This window comes from Pan paniscus, chromosome 7 (assembly GCF_029289425.2).
Source record: "Pan paniscus chromosome 7, NHGRI_mPanPan1-v2.0_pri, whole genome shotgun sequence".
Lineage (NCBI taxonomy): Eukaryota > Metazoa > Chordata > Mammalia > Primates > Hominidae > Pan > Pan paniscus.
The window spans coordinates 41,821,734-41,840,958 of record NC_073256.2 but is presented as its reverse complement, the minus strand read 5'-3'; the positions used below and the strand labels follow the sequence as shown (position 1 = coordinate 41,840,958).

The 19,225-nt window shown below is 51.8% G+C and overlaps 1 protein-coding gene across 3 annotated transcripts in view; it reads left to right on the top strand.

Moving 5' to 3' along the window:
* The window catches only part of LOXL2 (lysyl oxidase like 2), a 106,607-nt gene that overhangs the window by 68,156 nt on the left and 19,226 nt on the right, over positions 1 to 19,225 (top strand). The window contains exons 5-9 of one of the 3 annotated variants that reach the window (XM_003823575.7): positions 2,125 to 2,347; positions 7,130 to 7,313; positions 13,416 to 13,567; positions 15,645 to 15,812; positions 18,555 to 18,720. In XM_003823575.7, coding sequence (XP_003823623.1) covers positions 2,125 to 2,347; positions 7,130 to 7,313; positions 13,416 to 13,567; positions 15,645 to 15,812; positions 18,555 to 18,720 — 893 coding nt within the window. Of the gene's footprint in view, positions 1 to 2,124; positions 2,348 to 7,108; positions 7,314 to 13,415; positions 13,568 to 15,644; positions 15,813 to 18,554; positions 18,721 to 19,225 lie in introns of all 3 variants that reach the window. The other 2 variants (XM_008977215.5, XM_008977214.5) reach the window with 2 other exon arrangements.

The following is a 19,225-nucleotide window of genomic DNA, read 5'->3' as shown; positions in this document are numbered from 1 at the left end:
CCTCTGCCCTGTCTTGGGGTCAGCCTGCCCAGCGAGTACCCTCCGCTGGCTCCTTCTGGCATCTTACTGGGTCCTGCCGTGCAGGGACAAGCACACGGGCCCTGAAAAGCTGGGTCGACATGAGCAGGTAGCAGGGCCTTCCTGGACCTCCTTTGTTTCAAATCCCACCATCATTCAGGGCCCAATTTAAAGGCTTCTCTTCCGTAAAGTCTCCCATCACTCCAACCATGGAATCCCTCCCTCCTGTCACTCTTCTTTTTTTTTCTTTAACAAATACAGTTTTATTTATTTACTTATTTATTTCACAAACTCTTATGTAGCTCTTCCCATCTCTGGGCACTGTTTTAAGTGACAAGTATTAACTCATTTAAACTGTCACAACAGGCCAGGCACTGACGCATGCCTATAATCCCAGCACTTTGGGAGGCAGAGGTGGGCAGATCACCAGAGGTCAGGAGTTCGAGACCACCCTGGTCCCAGGAGACCTCAACTTCTCCAGAGTTCTAGCCTCTTCTTAAAGGGCCAGAGTCATGGGAACCCAGATGGGGTGAGGAGTCTCCTGCCACGGCCTCCTTACAATGATATGACTTGGCAGAAATTTGGATACTACCTCCAAATACAGATTTATGGCCTGGCGTGGTGGCTCATGCCTGTAATCCCAACACTTTGGGAGGCCGAGGGAGGCAGATTACCTGAGGTCAGGAGTTCGAGAGCAGCCTGGCAACACGGTGAAACACTGTCTCTACTAAACATACAAAATTAGCCGGATGTGGTGGCAGGTACCTGTAATCCCAGCTACGCGGGAGACTGAAGCAGGAGAATTCCTTGAACCTGGGAGGTGGAGGTTGCAGTGAGCCAAGATCGCGCCAAAGCACTCCAGCCTGGGCAACAGAGTGAGACTCCATCTCAAAAAAAACAAAACAACAACAAATAAATAAACTGTCACAATAATCTAGTGAAGCAGATACTATTACTACTTCTGATTTTGGACATAAGAAACTGAGGTACAGTATCCTTTTTGGTAGCCAATCTATTACTTATCAGTTGGTTACTGTTTTAGAAAAAAAAAACTGAATTACCTGCATCTATATTCTGCCTTTAAAAAAAAACATACAAAGGAACACTTTGCACATGTTAACAATACAGGCTAAGGGCTTCCTTAGGATATGGTACAGAGACAAGCTCAACCTCACTGATCTTCCTGGGTGCAGGAAGCAGTAGTTTCATTACCATTATAATTTCTATTGCTAGGCAGGTTGTACTTTGATTCAGCAGATGGAGTAATTTAAGACTGTTTTCATTGTTTCTCATTGGAAATACAAATTTAATCTTGTATATCGTTGGGAGAGTTTAGCAATCAGCTTGTACTGCTCATTGACAAAGAAAAATAAAGCTAAAGAATGACAACAGGCCGGGCACAGTGGCCCATGCGTATAATCCCAGCACTTTGGGAGGCCGAGGCAGGCAGATCATTTGAGATCAGGAGTTTGAGACCATCCTGGCCAACATGGCGAAACCCCGTCTCTACTAAAAATACAAAAATTAGCTGGGCGTGGTGGCAGGTACCTGTAGTCCCAGCTACTCAGGAGGCTGAGGCTGCAGAATTGCTTGAATCTGGGAGGCAGAGGTTGCAGTGATTGCACCACTGCACTTCCGCCTGGGGGAATAGAGTGAGACTCTGTCTCAGAAAAAAAAAAGAATGACAACAAATTTTGTTGGAATTATCTGAAGAGTTAGGGTAAACATGGTTTACCTTAGACTGTGAGGGGTTTTCTAGGACCAGGGATCTCACCTGTTTTAAATACCTTTGTGCATTCTGTGTTCCTGGGCTTTATTATTATTATTTCACCACATTGAGTGAGTCCTTTCTTTCCTAGAATGGAAGCTGCCTGAGGGCAGGAGGCCTTGTCCACCCTCTGCGTCCTGTCCCCCAGTGCCTAGTGTGGTGCAGGCATTAGCAGGTGCTCAGTGAATGCTGGCAGAATGGACTGAGCTGGGACCCTCTGTGAAGCAGGGCTGAGCTCCAGGAGCAGGGCCCAGTCTCTCATGTTCTGCCTCGTTGCAGAAGGAATCGGGGTAGGCGTCATGATGCCCTGGTCCCCTGTCCCCTCCCATCGTCTGCAGAATGTTTGCCTCACGGAGGAAGCAGCGCTACTGGCCATTCTCCATGGACTGCACCGGCACAGAGGCCCACATCTCCAGCTGCAAGCTGGGCCCCCAGGTGTCACTGGACCCCATGAAGAATGTCACCTGCGAGAATGGGCTGCCGGCCGTGGTGAGTTGTGTGCCTGGGCAGGTCTTCAGCCCTGACGGACCCTCGAGATTCCGGAAAGCCTACAAGCCAGAGGTGAGGACGGGGCATGAGGTGTGGCCACTTGGCACCTGGAGGGGATGGGAGGGTGCTGAGGGAGTAGGCAGGATCCCCCAGAAGAGTGAGGAAGGGTGGCCTCAGCGGAGATCACCATTGTGGCTGCTTTACTCTGAGACCTAAGCGCCCTCTGCAGAGAAGGACCACCTGGGGGAGAAGAATACCCCAGCATCAGTTGTCACAGGCTGTTGGTGCGCTGTCTGCTTACCCAGCAGGAGCAGACGATGAAGGGTTGTGCGACAGGGACCTTGTGTCCCTACACAGTTCCCAAAGGACAGCTGGAAATGTGACCCAACTCTGAAAAGCACATGCAGTCAGCGACACATTTGCAAGCATGTTTGGTTTATTTTGCAACAGAAAGGGTAACAATTTTAAAAAGCTTCCACCAAGGTAGAAAACCTGCTATTATCCTAAGTCATCTATACATTAGTCACATTATACTTATGTGAAACAGCACCTCTGTGTGGGGGGGGATGTATGTGTGTGGGGGTGTATGTGTGGGGGTGTGTGTATGAGTCTTTGCGTGTGTATGAGTGTGTGTATGTGTGTGGGGGGTGAGTGTGTGGGTGTGTGTATGCGTGTGTGTGGGTGTGTATGAGTGTATGGGGGGTGTATGAGTGGGGTGTATGAGTGTGTGAGTGTGGGGGTGTGAGTTTATGGGGGTGTATGAGTGGGTGTATGTGTGTGTATGAGTGTGGGGGTGTGAGTTTATGGGGGTGTATGAGTGTGTGTATGAGTGGGGGGTGTATGAGCATGTGTGTATGAGCGTGTGTGGGGGGTGTGTATGAGTATGGGTGTGTTGGGTGTGTATGATTGTGTGAGGGGTGTCTGAGTGTGGGGGGGATGTGTGCATGGGTGTGTGTGTATGAGTGTGGGGGTGTGGGGTGTATGAGTGTGGGGGTGTGTGTAGGGATGTGTATGTGTGTGTATGTGTGGGGGGTATGAGTGTGTGGGGTGTGTAGGGGGTATGTGTGTGGAGGAGTGTGTGGGGTGTGTTTGTGGGTGTGTGTGGCGATGTGTGTATGAGTGTATGTGGGGTGTGTGGGGGTGTGTATGAGTGTGTGTGGGGGGTCTGTGTGGGTTGTGTATGTGTGGGGGGTGTGTGTAGGGGGTGTGTGGGGTGGGTGTGTGTGTGGGGGGGGTGTGTGTGTGAGAGAGTGTGAGTGTGTGTGTGAGTGTATTCCTGAAATGCAGATGAACATCTTCCCATATAAAGTAACAGCCCCATTTCAATGGGCCGATTTCTTTTTTCTTTTCTTTTCTTTTTTTTTTTTTTTTTTTGAGACAGAGTTTCACTCTTGTTGCCAGGCTGGAGTGCAATGGCATGATCTTGGTTCACTGCAACCTCCGGCTCCTGGGTTCACGCGATTCTCCTGCCTCGGCCTCCCAAGTAGCTGAGATTACAGGCACCCGCCACCACGCCTCGCTAATTTTTGTATTTTTAGTAGAGATGGGGTTTCACCATGTTGGCCAGGCTAGTCTTGAACTCCTGACCTCAGATGGCCCACCCGCCTCGGCCTCCCAAAGTGCTGGGATTACAGATGTGAGCCACCGCGCCTGGCCTAACGGGCCGATTTCCTAGAACAAGTAAAGTAGCCCAACCACAGCAGGCTTGACCCAGCCTCTGACAAAGAGCAAGTGCCCTGTCTCTTCTTGATTCGCTTTTCTTTCTCCTCCTCTTCCTTTTTCCTGTATCCATCAAAGGGTCTCTGTGATTTCTGTGTTCAGGAAACAGTGAATATCTTGTGAGTGGGTGGGAATAGCAACTGGGAAGAGGAGAGGGAGGGATAGGAGAAGTGACTGATCATTTCTCAGGGGCTGATGCCCTGTGCCAGGTAAAACCTCAGTACTTAGTGCACTGTTTGCTGACGCGGCATGAGTAGATGAGACAGCATCTGATTAGCGTGATGATCGTAGTAATCATCACCTTGGCAGGGGTGAGTTCCAGGTGGGCTGTCACCAAGTCAGGGATAAGAGGGAGCCAGAGGAGGGAGAAGGGCTCTGGGGTGGGGGCAGAGAGTGTGTCAGCCAGGTCCAGGCAGCCAGGCAGGAGCAGCAGAGGCTGAGCCAACCAGCTTTCCTCCAGCCATGCCCTTTTGGCTCCTCTCCTGTCCCCTCCCTCTTTCCCCTCTCCCCTCCCCTGTCTCCCCTCTTTGTTGAGACCTGCTGTGGAAAGGAGGTTATTACACTCCTCCAATATAAAAGGGACACCGTGACAAGAGCCGGATAAACCACACTGGGTGCCCCCTTCCCAGCTTGGTGGAGATTTGAACAAAAGACTGAGCCTTCAGTGAGAGGAGTGAAATGCATGCTGGGAGCCCAGCCCTCCTCAACCAGAGGGAGTGGGAACTATTAGGAGTGACTTCCTGGCACTTTCAGGAGGCCCTGCCTCCTCAGTCCCCTCAAGGGCCTCTGAAGAGCACAGAGGGGACCACACCATCATATGTGTGCCTCCAGGTCACGCCTGGACAGCGCCATGTCCCCCTCCTCCGACAATCAGTCCACCACCCCCCAAACCCCCACCACACCCTCCTTGCCCCCTGTGTATGATTTGATGGCCACATCCTTTCCACAGCCTCAGCCTGAGCCTCTGAGCTTTCCTTGTGTGTCATCCAGAATACCAGATCCTACTGTTTTGGAATTCCTCTACTGTGCGGTTTAAAGCAAAGGAATCAAGTTCATACCAAACCAATTAAAACAGAGCGAGCGTGCCTTACATCATATTTTCCCTTGGTTTCTTTCTTTCCTCTGGGGCCAGCTGACTGCTTGGCCATAGCTGGGCTGGGGCGAGGTTATTTGACCTCTGCCTCCATTAAGCTTAGGTCATGGATGGTCCATTCTGTGGGAAGACAGCTTGGGAAGGGAGGTCAGGGAAGCAGGAGGCCACCATTCTACAGAAAACAGAGGTTGCAGCCAGCCAGCAGTTATGCGTGTTTTGTTCTGTTTGGATTTTTTTGTTTTATTTTGTTTTGTTTTGTTTTTTTTGAGACGGAGTCTCGCTCTTTCGCCCAGGCCGGAGTGCAGTGGCACGATCTCGGCTCACTGCAAGCTCTGTCTCCCGGGTTCACGCCATTCTCCTGCCTCAGCCTCCCGAGTAGCTGGGACTACAGGCACCCGCCACCGCACCTGGCTAATTTTTTGTATTTTTTTGTTTTTTAGTAGAGACGGGGTTTCACCATGTTAGCCAGGATGGTCTCGAGCTCCTGACCTCGTGATCCACCCGCCTTGGCCTCCCAAAGTGCTGGGATTACAGGCGTGAGCCACCGCACCTGGCCCTGTTTGGGTTTTTTTTTAAAGCTAGGGTAAAAGATCCTGCAGTCACTGGCTGTTTTCCCCTTTTTTCTTCTCCCCATACTGCGGGGGTCAGAGCAGTCCCTGAGGTCTGTAAATCTGGGTGCTGTCCCAGCACCCCACCATGCCATGGCCAGCCCCAAGGTACAATTGGTAGAGAGGCAGGTTCTTGTATGATGCCATCCCTCTGAAGGTAGCTGGTGGACATGAATGCTTGAAAAGGTCACCTCCACCCAGGCCTGCCTCGCCGTGGCCATCAGTGGTAGGGTGAAGGCAGTTCTGGGCTAAGGACAACATAGGCTAGGGCAGGCAATGACTCTGGTCTGATATGACACACCTAGAATGGCTACACAGTCTTCCTCACTCCCTCTGTGGAGTTGAATGAGCATCAGCAGTAGCTGAGAGCCTCGTAGGCTTCTGAGCCTCCTCCAAAACACACACGCGCATACATGCAGCATGCATGCAGGTGAGCTTCCACACACACGTGCCACACATGCGTGTGCATGCACACACATGCAGAGAAACAGATGCAAACCTGGGTATGTGGACAGCTGGAGTCAAGTGACCCAGCTCCCATCTTGTAAGACATGATGCACTGTGGCCAAGATGTAGAGAGTCTTACTCCTGTCTAACTCAGTAAAGCCCACAAGGAGATTAAAGCTTCCAGACTGTCAGTGAACACTGGGGGTGTTTAAACTCTAATTCTCCACCCTCTCTGCATAGCTGATTGGGCTGCATCTTCTGGAGTCAGGCCAGTTTGGACTTGGAGTCAAATCGAGGGAGGCTGGGCATGCCCCCAGCCCTGGGACAAATCAGTATGAGGCTCCCCATCCATTCTCTGAGTCATGGCTGTATGAAGGTTGGCTTTCCAGCTGCGTGTCTTCCCGTTCTGCTCCCTCCTGCCTCTAGCTGGTGTGCACAGCAGAATCGTTCCAGTGCCTGCCTAGTACTTTGGAGTCTCTGCAGGCCTAGACTGTAGCACTGTGTTATAAGCAAGGCTGATCCAAACTTGCTTAGAAGCAACCTCGTTACAAGAAAGAATTATTATCCATTTGGAATCTGCAGACTTTGGAGGGTAGGCACTTCTTTCTGTAGCTCTGAAGCATGAGGCTCTGGAGTTGGTGGGGGAAGTGCTGATGGAAGGATCCTTGTGCCACGCAAAGGTTGGGGTGATGAGTGATCGACGGTCCCCGATGGGCTCCCCAGGGGACCAGGACAGAAGCTCCACGCGAGGGCTGGCTGCAAAGGGAGCTTGCACCAGAGCTGACTCTATAGAGGAAGCTCCCACACCCCAACACACCCACGACACACACACACACACACACATCCATACATCAAGCATAGTTGCAGCTCCCAGACTGAGTGCCTGGCCTGGGAACAGGGTGGCGGGGAAGGGAAGGGGAGGGGACAGTGGTCACCCGCTGAACGTGCATCAGCGTCTGTACTCAGCAGGACCGTGTGTCTCTTCAGCAACCCCTGGTGCGCCTGAGAGGCGGTGCCTACATCGGGGAGGGCCGCGTGGAGGTGCTCAAAAATGGAGAATGGGGGACCGTCTGCGACGACAAGTGGGACCTGGTGTCGGCCAGTGTGGTCTGCAGAGAGCTGGGCTTTGGGAGTGCCAAAGAGGCAGTCACTGGATCCCGACTGGGGCAAGGTAAGGAATGGGGAGGCTAGAGGGGGCCTCTCTTCCTGGGAGCATGGTGCCGTGAGCCCAGCCTGGCTGCTGGCCGTGAGCTCTCGGGAAATCCTCACTTTCCCTCCTCCCTTTAGTGGCTGCCTGGGAGAGAATCCCAGGCCTCTCCCTAGACAGAGCTGAAAGGGGCCTTAGAGAACACTGAGACCCTATTTTATAGATTTGGAAGCAGAGGCCCAAAAGACGGAGTAAACATCCAAGGTGAGATAACATATTAGCAGCCAATGAATACTCCCCCGTAGGTCTCCCAGCTCCTAACCCAGTGCTCTCTGCTGCCTTACCAAAAAAGCCAGGGTTCTCAGGCCCCTCCTGCAGGAGAGAGCCTCCGAGTTCACCAGACTGAACCACTCTGTACAACAAAAGGACCAAATGCCATCTTACTTTTCCTCCCTGGAGCAGCCCTGCACACACTCCCTCCCTGACAGCAGAGAAAGGGAACAAGAAGCCACCCTCCGGATGTCCTCAGACTAATTGAGAAAGGGCCTGCTTTTTATTAACTGTCCTGAACAAATCTTTCATGTGAGCAAAAAAACGGAAGGGAGGCTTTCAAGTGGGTCCGTTGGTGGAAAGTGATGCTGCAGCTAGAAGACGACACAGAAGAGGTCATTTCCCCTCCCCAGGAAGCCCCACGAGAACCATTTATCCTTGCGAGCCTTGGTCATTCAACAGGGGGAGTTTTTACCCCGAACAGACTGTGCGGTCTAGGAGTGCCCAGTCCTCCCCGAGACAACTGTGACTTGAGCGAGGGAAGTCATAGTCATTTCCTGGAATCTTTTCAGCCTTGACCAGCAGGGAGGCCGCTGCAGACCGTCGGCTGCTATGGCTGGGAAGGGATGGGTAGGAAGCAGAATAGGCTACAGACAAGGGGTGGGGTGGCCTGTCCAGTGGGGAGGGGATATTTCCATAGTTTCAGATGTTGGGCCATCACCCCACAGAAAGGAATGTGGTGAGGTCACTGATCACAGCCTGGAAGAAATGATAGCCCTCACTAGCCCAGGGCCTGACACCACATCCAGTGGTTTTTTGTGTGAGACTGTAGAATCCTGCATTGAACTTAACCTCCAGCTGAGTCAAAGACCATAGAGCTTTCCTCCTTCTAGAAGTGGAGCTCATCTGTCTAGTGCCATTGGTTGGTCCTTTCTACGGCCTACCCATGCCCTAGCCTGCAGTGGGTCAGCTCTTACATGGTGCCCTGACGTTGGAAGGAGGCCCGCATTCCAGTGGCCTCGAGAGAGTCCTGAAATGATGGACAGTACTGCTGGAGAGACCTCAGGTCCTCTAGTCCAAGAGATGAGGAGAACAAGTCTGAGGTCACCCCATTCATTGCTGTCAGAGAAAGACTGAAAGCCAAGTCTTCTAACTCTCAGACAAGGGCTTCTTCCTTATGCCCACCTTGGCCTAGTCCTGTTCACATTCAGAATGTCTCTCTGCCTCTGTTCTTCAGTCTGTGCAAGCTTCCAGGTGTGCACTGAAGTTTGGAGGTCTGGGGTGCACTCTGAGTCACATCATGCCACCTGGCAGCTTCCATGGGCCCATATAACAGTGCTCCCTCCCTGGGCATGGTGAGCTCCACAGGATCCCCTGGATCTTTTTTTGAGACAGAGTCTCACTCAGTCACCCAGCGCAGTGGTGCGATCTCGGCTCACTGCAACCTCTGCCTCCCCGGTTCAAGCAATTATCCTGCCTCAGCCTCCCAAGTAGCTTGGATTATGGGTGTGCACCACCACACCCAGCTAATTTTTGTATTTTTAGTAAAGACGGGGTTTCACCATGTTGGCCAGGCTGGTCTTGAACTCCTGACCTCAAGTGATCCACCCACCTCGGTCTCCCAAAGTGCTGGGATTATAGACACGAGCCACTGCACCTGGCCTCCCTGGATCTTGACTATCCCTGCAGTCATTTACTGATTGGCCGATGTGTGGGTTTGTGCTCTCCAAGGGCCTACAGGACAAAGACCACTCATTCTGAGGAATAAACAGGCCCTCGATGACATACACATTCCATTTATCATGGGTGTGTGCTATGTGACCTAATCATTTCACTGCCCAGAGCAGCCAGAGGTTTCCAGGGGCCTGCAGAACTCTGGGAGAAAGAGGCATTTGGCATTTTGGATGCTGTCCTTGTAAGAAGCAGTGGATGATTGATATCTCCTGTCATGCTGGGCAGGGTCAACTCTAGTAGGCAGAAAGGGAAAAGTACCACATTTAATGTCAAGTCACAGAGCAGACAGGGTCAGCCCCTCAGCCCTGGCTCTAGCTGATGGACTCAGTGACCACACCCACAGCCAGGAGGCATGAAAGGGCAATGACTGTGAGTCGGGCAATCTGAGTCCTCCTCCCTGCCCAGCCACCTGCTTGCTTGGTGACCTTGAGCAACCTTCTGGGCCTCAGATTCTTCACTGTGAAACAAGGTGGCTGGACGCACAGCACCTGAAGCTCTGACTGGCTCCAGCCTCACCAGCATAGACATGAGGTCCTGGTCAGGCTCTCTGCTCTGTGCCTTAGGACCCCTGCCCACATCGGGACCCCAACTGCCTGTTGGTGCCTCCACGTCCCTGCAAGGCTGCGTGCCACATGAGGGGAGCACCTGTGTCTTTATCTCTGTGTCGTTAGTGCCGAGTCCACCAGCATGCAGCGCTCCAGTGCTATTCAGTTGTAAGGAATGAATGAATGTGTTCCAGTTGAATCAGTAGGATCAGTAGAACAAATACTTGGTGAAGAAGTTCCAACACTAGACCAGTGCTGTCTGATAGAAACAGAACAGGACTCACGCCTGTAATCCCAGGACTTTGGGAAGCAGAGGCAGGAGGATCACTTGAGCCTGGGAGTTCAAGACGAGCCTGGGCAACATAGTGAGACCCCCTCTCTACAAAATTTTTTTAAAAATTAGCCAGACATGGTGGTACACACCTGTGGTCCCAGCTACTCAGAAGGCTGAGGTGGGAGGATCACTGGAGCCCGGGAGGTAGGCTGCAGTGAACCATGATCATGTCACTGCACTCCAGCTTGAGTGACATAGCGAGACTCTGTCTCTCAAACAGAAAACAAATAGAACCGGAACCACGCATGTAACTTTGCATTTTCTAGTAGTCACAATTTTAAAAAGATGACGTTAGCTTTAATAATGTATTTTATTTAAACCAGTGTATCCAAAATATTATTTCAACATGTAATCAATATGAATGCTATTAATGAGATCATTTGCATATTTGGTGCTAAGTCTTTGAAATCCAGTATGTATTTTACACTTAACAGACATCTCAGTTTGTCTGCATTTCTGAGTAGACAAACTGGCTGGCTACATTTCAAGTGCTCAATAGCCACATGCAGCTGGTGGCTCCTGTACTGGAGGGGGCAGCTCCCCAGTTTTACAGCAGTGGCTTGAAAACCCTTTTGCATGCAGTCCCCAAGAAGGAATGCATGTGACATGTAAAACTCCAGCAAAGGTTTTCTAAACAAGAGCTTAGCTTTACAACATGCAGAACCCGTGACATGTCCTATTCTGTTCTCTTGTGCTTCCTACAATCTGATTGTAACCAGCTTAGTTGACAGTTCAGCCCACTCACTGGCCTGGACCCATGGAAGCCATAACACTGCTCTATGATGTTAGACGCGGCTTTTGCACTGTGCCCTAATTCTGCCTCATGCCTTGTGGTCACCTAGGCCAGGGTTTGTATGTGGAGAAGGACAGAGCCAAGGTGGAGACGGGGAAGGCACCATAAGGAGGAGCAATTCAGGGGTGCTCCAGAACACAGGAGTAGGTGACAGCTGCAGGTCAAGGATGCAGAATGCCAAGCCCAGGTCAGCAGAAGGAACCAGAAGCCCACAGACACCCAGACGCTGAAGCCAGACGCCCAGTCCAGTGTCCTTCGGAGCCTCTTCCACCCTGCCCAACCCCCCACGGAACTCAGTGGGCAGGAAGAGAGTGAGCCACACTGGGCCTCTTTCTCTGTGCCCTTCCTTGGACGCACCATGGGTATGTGTGCTTCAGGAGGGAGGCCCTGCCCCCCGGGGCCTTGTCCCCAGATGTCTGAGACAGCCACGCAAGTTTACATAGACGTTCAGCCAGAAGGAGACCGACCCCAGATGTCTGAGACAGCCACGCAAGCTTACATAGAAGTTCAGCCAGAAGGAGACCAACCAGTTGAGTCTGAAGCATGCTAGGCTCTTCAGTTGGCTTTACCTGTCCTGTCCAGTCTTGAGCTGTAGTCTTAGCAATCCACAAACACTGTTTGAGTGCTTTTCAGCCTGGATCCTGGAATGGAGAATTCATTTATTCCACAAATGCTCCGCTCTCCAGGAGTTCATGTCAAGTGGCAGAAATAAGAAATAACCTTAATCAGGCCAGGCATGGTGGCTTGCATCTGTAATCCCAGCACTTTGGGAGGCCGAGGCGGGCAGATCACAAGGTCAAGAGATCGAGACCATCCTGGCCAACATGGTGAAACCCCATGTCTACTAAAAACACAAAAATTAGCTGGGCCTGGTGGCATGTGCCTGTATTTCCAGCTACTCAGGAGGCCGAGGCAGAAGAATCGCTTGAACCTGGGAGGTGGAGGTTGCAGTGAGCCGAGATGGCGTCACTGCACTCCAGCCTGGGCAACAGAGCAAGACTTAGTCCCACCCCCACCCCCCCAAAAAAAAAAAATCGCGACCTGGCAAAACACTTACTATAATTAATTGGCCTTTTACAAATGAGGAAGGTGGAGTTAAAGCTGTTATCACTCTCCAAGGATTCAACCTAATCTTCAACCTCAAGCTGAATTCAATCTCAGGCTGCCTGCCCAGCTCATTGCCACTTGAGCAAGATGTGTAAAAAGCAAAAGTTCAGACAAGTGGGAGGTCTTTCAAGCTGCACCATGGAGGAGGCTGGAGGTTTTTCTTCAAGGCAGGCTTCTCCTTAGGTGGAGGCAGAAAGAGGGCAGTGCAGGAGGCAGGAGACAGCGAGGGCTTCCCTAGAGGGAGGAGAGTGTGGGCGTTTGGACCAGATCAGCCCAGCTGTTTCTCAGACAGAAACTTCTGCTCTTTCCTAACATAGGGTTTTGTGTCCTGACTGTCTCTGTGCCCATGAGCTGTGGGCCTTGCTTGCTTCCTGGGCTCTGATTAGGATCGGTGCCTTGTCACAGCCTTTCCACGCTAGTCCTTCGATGCTTCCAGCCACCATCACCGATGCATTTTTATGCATTTTATAAAATTCCAAAGAATTGGAAGCATCATCATTTATGAGTTTCCAAGGAAATAGAAACTTGGCTCCTGCCTGCTAATATTGGTTGATCTAGAAGTTGGTTTTTGGCCTCAGTAAGCCTCGATACCAGCTGTCTCCAGAACTCTCCGGCAGAGTCGAGGGCCCTCCTTTAAGCCCCAGAGCACCTGTTGTGACCTTCATCTTTGTTACTGACCATGTCATATCACAAGCATTTGTGTAAGTTCTGCCTCCCCCAGGAACTGGGAGCTCTTCGGGGCAGGGGCCTGCCTTACCCATCTTTGAATCCTCAGCCCCTAGCAGGGAGGCAGAGGGTAACGGGCGTGGTATCTATGCCTGTGTCACTAGCTCCTGAGTACTGGACTGTGCTCTGTGATTTCCCTTCACTCCATCCATACCTTTATTTTTAAAATCCCTTTTTCTAACTCAATCCAATTTGTACATGCCATCTGTTTCCTGCAGGGACCCTTGACAGATACAGCAATAGTTGTACCTTTGAGATTCATAAATGCATGGAATATTAAAGTCGGGAAGGAAACTTATACACCTTCTAGTCCAACTCCTTTGGACTAGAAAAAGGATGAGAGAAAACTGGTATTCAGAGAGGCTGAATGATCGGCCAAGGTCACACGGCAAATCAGTAGCAAACTTTATTTGCTCTTGGGGGATAAGTGAATCCCAAGAGAATTAGCACTGTTCTCTCTGGGGAGAAGAGGCTTGGGTCATTGAGCTGATTACAAGAGGCAGTGGGGAGAGTTCTGAGGATGGGAGAGGCATGTTCTTATTGTCCAGGGCTTTCTTGCCACTCTAGAAAGTTTCCTTCCAAAGCTTTCATAGATCATGTTTATTCTCCCCTTGCAGGGATCGGACCCATCCACCTCAACGAGATCCAGTGCACAGGCAATGAGAAGTCCATTATAGACTGCAAGTTCAATGCCGAGTCTCAGGGCTGCAACCACGAGGAGGATGCTGGTGTGAGATGCAACACCCCTGCCATGGGCTTGCAGAAAAAGGTGATGGGACTGGACACCTAGAGGGGACTGTAACTGAGGCTGCACAAAGTATAGCCACAGAGCTCTGGGGTGAACCCTGGAAGTGACCAGGTGCTGCTGCTAGCACTGCTGCAGACATTGCCACTTGGCATTTGCAATGTTTAGTTCCCCCTCGAACCTCAGGCCTGGCCCTGGCCTGGCAGCAGGCCCCAAGCCCCTGTGTGCAGTGTGAGCTGGAAAGGCCCTGCCTCCTTGCATGTTAACATCTGAGGTGAGTTACCTCACCTCTGCCCCACCACCTCCAAAGACAGGCGTGGGACCGGCTAGCCACAACCTTATCAAAACACAGTGCAGCCTGGCTGTGCTCTGCTGGCTGGAGGCGTTCTGTTTCCTCTATTCATGTTCAGAAAAAAACTGGGCTGCCACACACTTCGCTCCCTTCTTTAAAACCCTGTGCTGCTGCCACTGAGAACCAAAGGAACAGGAAAAGGGAAATGCCTGGGCTGTTTTAAGAGACTTGGAAAGGGCTTGACCTTCCCTGGCATCCTCCTTGGGTGAGGAGGTGGAGAGGGTGAGGACAGAGGCTCCTGGCTGACCATGAGGTCCCATAGGCTCCATTGTCACTGGTGAGGTCAGACCCCGCTCACCAGAAAGCCACACGGTTTCCAGGATGCTGACGCTCTACGTGGGGCTCTGGGAATGGCAAGCTGTGTCCTTTGCTGAGTTAGAACTGCATGCCAGCTACACTGTGCGCCCCAGTCTTCTCTAGAAAATGAGAAAAGCCCCCCAATGCATGAAGTGTCCAGATTCCTTCCAGAACAGTCAAACCCTTCTCTCTGTCCTAGAGGCCATCCCAGGCCTGGTAAGCCTTAACGCCTTGGAGCCTTGGCAAGTGCCCTTGGTGACCATGTGTTTTCCTGGCCCCAGAGGCAACGAGGCAGCCACATTCCGCAGCCAGAGCCTCTGAGACTTGCCTTGGCTTTAGGACCTAGAGCAGGAACACTGCTCTGGCTCAGGCAAGAGATGAGGGAGGGTAGGGAAGGACTGGAGGGAAGTGGATGCATTGGAGAGAGACGAGAGATAAAACCCACAGGTGAAGACTGACAGGATGTGAGATAAGAGAGTGGGAGATGTCAAGAATTGCTCCTCTGTTTCTGGCTTGAATAACAGCAGATTCAGGAGCCAAGAAACTATGATATGTGGCTAAGCCCACCCCTCCTCCTGGTTTTTTATTCGTTTGTTTTTTGAGACAGGGTCTTGCTCTGTTGCCCAAGCTGGAGTGCAGTGGTATGATCATAGCCCACTGCAACCTGAAACTTCTGGGCTCAAGGGATCCTCCCACCTCCCGAGTAGCGGGGACTACAGGTATGCACCACCATACCTGGCTCATTTTTTAAACTTATTTTTTTGTAGAGATGGGGTCTCACTATGTTGCGCAGGCTGGTCTCAAAATCCTGGGCTTAAGTGATCCTCCCACCTTGGCCCCGCAAAGTGCTGGGATTACAGGCATGAGCTACCATACCCAGCCTCTTTTTTAAAATAAAGTTGTATCGGAACATGGCCACACCCGGTCATTTAGGGTAAAGAGAAAAGACAAGTTCAGATTTGTGATCTCTGAGATACCAAGTGGGGTTGTCAAACAGGCAGCTGGTTAGGTGGGCCTCAGACCAGCAGGAGAGCCATGGGATAAGATGCCAGTGGCTCTGGAACCCGCCAGGTAGGGGGTGTGGCAAAGAGAAAAGTGCCCAGGCAGGAGTCTTGTGGGATTCCAACATGTCAAGGTCCCGAGGGCACCATCCTCCCAAAGAGCAGCCCCCCACTGATAGGCTCGTGGGGAGCAGGGTCAGCTTCTGCTGTGGGGCTCAGTGGAGTCACGGGGCCTCCCCAGCTGCTTAGGGTGCCTGGGGTGGGGACCTCACTATAAGACCATGCTAGGCACAGCGCTGCCACCGGGGGCTCCCAAGGGTGCTGCTGAATCTGAGTGTGTCCCGGGCAGCACCACCTGGCTTAGGACTCCAGGACACTGGGGCTGATGGCAGCGTAGTGGGGACGCTCCCTTGTCCCTCTTGGTGACCGTGGCCTTCCTTTGTGTCTACAGCTGCGCCTGAATGGGGGCCGCAATCCCTACGAGGGCCGAGTGGAGGTGCTGGTGGAGAGAAACGGGTCCCTTGTGTGGGGGATGGTGTGTGGCCAAAACTGGGGCATCGTGGAGGCCATGGTGGTCTGCCGCCAGCTGGGCCTGGGATTCGCCAGCAACGCCTTCCAGGTGAGAAGCCCCGGCCTCAGACCCCGCATTCACCCCCCATGCAGTCTGACCACACTGTCTTCAGTCAGCCCCCCTCTCCCACGTACCCTCCCTAGCCGTGCAGGCAGGACAGAGCAAGTTGCCCTGGACCCAGAGGCAGGGAGCCTCGTCTGGCCACAGCGCTGCTCCTTACAGGCCTGAGTCCTCGGGCAGGTCGCTCCCATCTCTGCCTCTATTTCTCGGCTGCAGGACGAGGGGCTGGGTTCCGCTTTTCATGGTCCACTCCTGCTCTGCACACTGGGGTTCACCCTGGGCTCAAGGCTGATCCTGGGGGGTCCTGATGTGCCTTGTGCAGAAGGAACCAACTCAGTCCTTCAGGGAGGTGGTGACCCCCAGCCCAAGGCTCAACCCCCACTAAACGCCTTAGTTTGCTCCCTTGAAACCCGCTCTGGTCTGAACACATTTCCCCGCTGGCATCTGTGCCTAATGCATTCTCCCATTGACACGCTAGGGAATCTCCAAGCCTTGTCACATCAGCTGCACTTCCTCCCACTGCCCCTTCTCCAAAGAGAGTGACTCAGCTGAGAACAGCTGAGCTCTGGACCTAGTTCCCACCCTCCCGCCCCCATCACAGAGCAGCAACAAAATAGGAGGCTCTGGGTCTAATCCCAACGCATTCCCACCAGCTGGCTGTGTAATGGTCTGGGGCAAAGCAACCACCCTTCCCTGCCTCAGTTGTCCTCCCTGTGACATGGAATGAATAATCCCAAGACCTCAGTATCCTGGCTGTAAACACTTCCATTAAGCAGCTTACAGAATGAGAAGATGCTTGGAGACCCTGCTCTTGTGTTGTTAACCCTGACTCCAGCTCTCCTTCCCCAGTGGCCCTTCTTGGGGCCTAAGAAAGGGGTTTAGGGAGAGAAGAGGAGAATTCCTGCATCCTTACTGAGCCTGACTGTCTCCCATGGGCTGGGTGGGTCCCAGGTTACTCCGATGGGAGGTCCTGAGCCCTGAGCAGAAGCTGCCCGGGGTCCCCTGCCCTGTGGCTCCTCATTCCGGCATCCAGAAGGGACAGGCCTTTAAAATAGCTGCTTACGCCCTCTGGGAGCTTGGCCTCCCCAGGCAATGCAGTGTTTCTGCTAATATTGTTTATGACAAGCCAGGGCACTCTCTAAATCTCCAAGGAGAGTGGAAAAACGGTGCCACATTTCAAGGGAGTCTTCAACCAGATATTTTTCTTCCCAGTCAGCTCATTCCTAAGACACCTGGGCCTGAGCTGGGGTCTTGAAATAGGCCTGGGACTGACATTTGTACCAAATCTGCCACTGATTACAAGCCCCATCCCTTCTCAAGTCCCCATTTTTTTCATCTGGAGGATGGAGGTGGGTATTGGTCAAGTTCTCTAGAGAAACAAAACCGATAGGTTGTATGAATGTGTATTTGTGTGTGTGTGTGCTATCAACCAATAGGATGTATGAATGTGTGTTTATATATGTGTATGTATATCTCTCACACACACAGCATGAAGAAAGATATTTCTTTTAAGGAACTGGCTCATCCAATTATGGGGCTGGCAGGTCTGAAGTCTGCAGAGTAGACCAGCCGGCTGGAAGCATTGATGTTGCAGCTAGAGTCTGAAGTCAGTCTGTGGTCAGAATGGCCTCTTCCTTGGGAGGCCTCAGGTTTTTTGGGTTTTTTTTTTTATCCCTTAAGATCCTCAACTGATTGGGTAAGAATTGCCCATATTATGGAGGGTAATCTGCCTTACTCAAAGTCTACTGATTAAAATGTTAATCTCATCTAAAAACAGCCTCACGTAAGCATCTAGAATAGTGTTTGACCAAATATCTGGGTACTGTGGCTTAGCCAAGTTGACATGTAAAATGAACCATCACAGGAGAGTTTAGATGAGATACTAATACTTCCAAGGCCCTTCCTATCCTGATGGTCTGTCTCTGACGATCCCAAGAAGACCTCCCTGAGCTCTAATCCTGCCTCAGCCTCCAAGCCCGAGAGACCTGAGGAACACAGCACCTGTGTTCTCATCCCGTTTCTGTACCTGACGATCCCAATTCTGCTCCTCATTTTTCTCTGCTGGAAACTTCTCTGAAGTGTGAGAGTAAATCCTAACAGTATTTCGAAGGCCCATAGAGCAAAGGGGCCAAATAAATCCCAGCATCCTAAGCCTCGGATCTCCTCAGCTTCTGTGCAGAACTACTCTATTAATTGCTCTTTAAACTGGGGGAAAGTCTAAATTCAGAAGTTCGTCTTTATAACATGTCTAATGATTGACCTATGCAAATAGATTTCTTCTTCTCTCCCACCACTTCCAATCAACCGGTAAAATCTTCCTGGAGCACTGTGTTGAGAAGGATTCTGAGATCCTATTCAGGCTTAGAGGAGAGAGTGCTGTGATTGATTAGCAATGTCTGCCCTGGATCAGGACTGGGGAGTGGGCAACCTGAGTTGTGTGCACCTGCCATTCCTGACACACAGCCTTGCAGTGTTTGACCACAACCTTAGCTCTACTTCCCTGAGGGAGAGAGTGACAGAGTCCAAGTGCTATGGTCAGGAGACCTGGATTCCCACTCACTCTGCCACCAACTAACTGCACAGCTTGGATAGGTGACTCTCCGTGCTGTCTCGATCTGAAAAATGGGATCATGAAACATTGGGATTTTTGTGAGGCTGCAAGTTGATAGGATATGAGAAAGTGACAGTTTGAGATGATGTACCCACCATTTGTTTTGTTGGTTCTTCCAGGAGACCTGGTATTGGCACGGAGATGTCAACAGCAACAAAGTGGTCATGAGTGGAGTGAAGTGCTCGGGAACGGAGCTGTCCCTGGCGCACTGCCGCCACGACGGGGAGGACGTGGCCTGCCCCCAGGGCGGAGTGCAGTATGGGGCCGGAGTTGCCTGCTCAGAAAGTGAGAGTTCCTCCCCTCCCTCCCCACCGGGCTCCCGAGGGGACCACAGTCCCACCAGTTATTCCTCAAGAGACTCTGAAGCCTTGCCATGAGCCAAGCAATAGAGGAAGGTAGAATGAAATCCTAAGGGAGAAAAACTGGGGGCAAGAGAGATGACCGCCACCCCAACCACAGATCGCTGTCTATGATGTAGTGGGAAGAAAAGCGGGAGGGAGGGGCTGCAGTCTGTAGCCCGGGTTCACTCACAGGACCACTGCTACTGCAGTGACCCAGGGCAGACTACATGACTGAGAGTGCCTCCGTCATGCCAGTTAAATGAGGTCGATGACATCTTTCATGGGTGTTGGCTTCCTCCCTCCACCTCCTCTGTAGAGCATTTCCTGTTTTCAGACCCTGGAGGTCACTTAGCTGCCCGGTGGTTCGCTGGGAGTCCTAGAGAGATTGAGCCCATAGAAGGGAATGCTAGCCAGGATTCAGGATGACCCACTTCCTGAAGCCTCCCTCC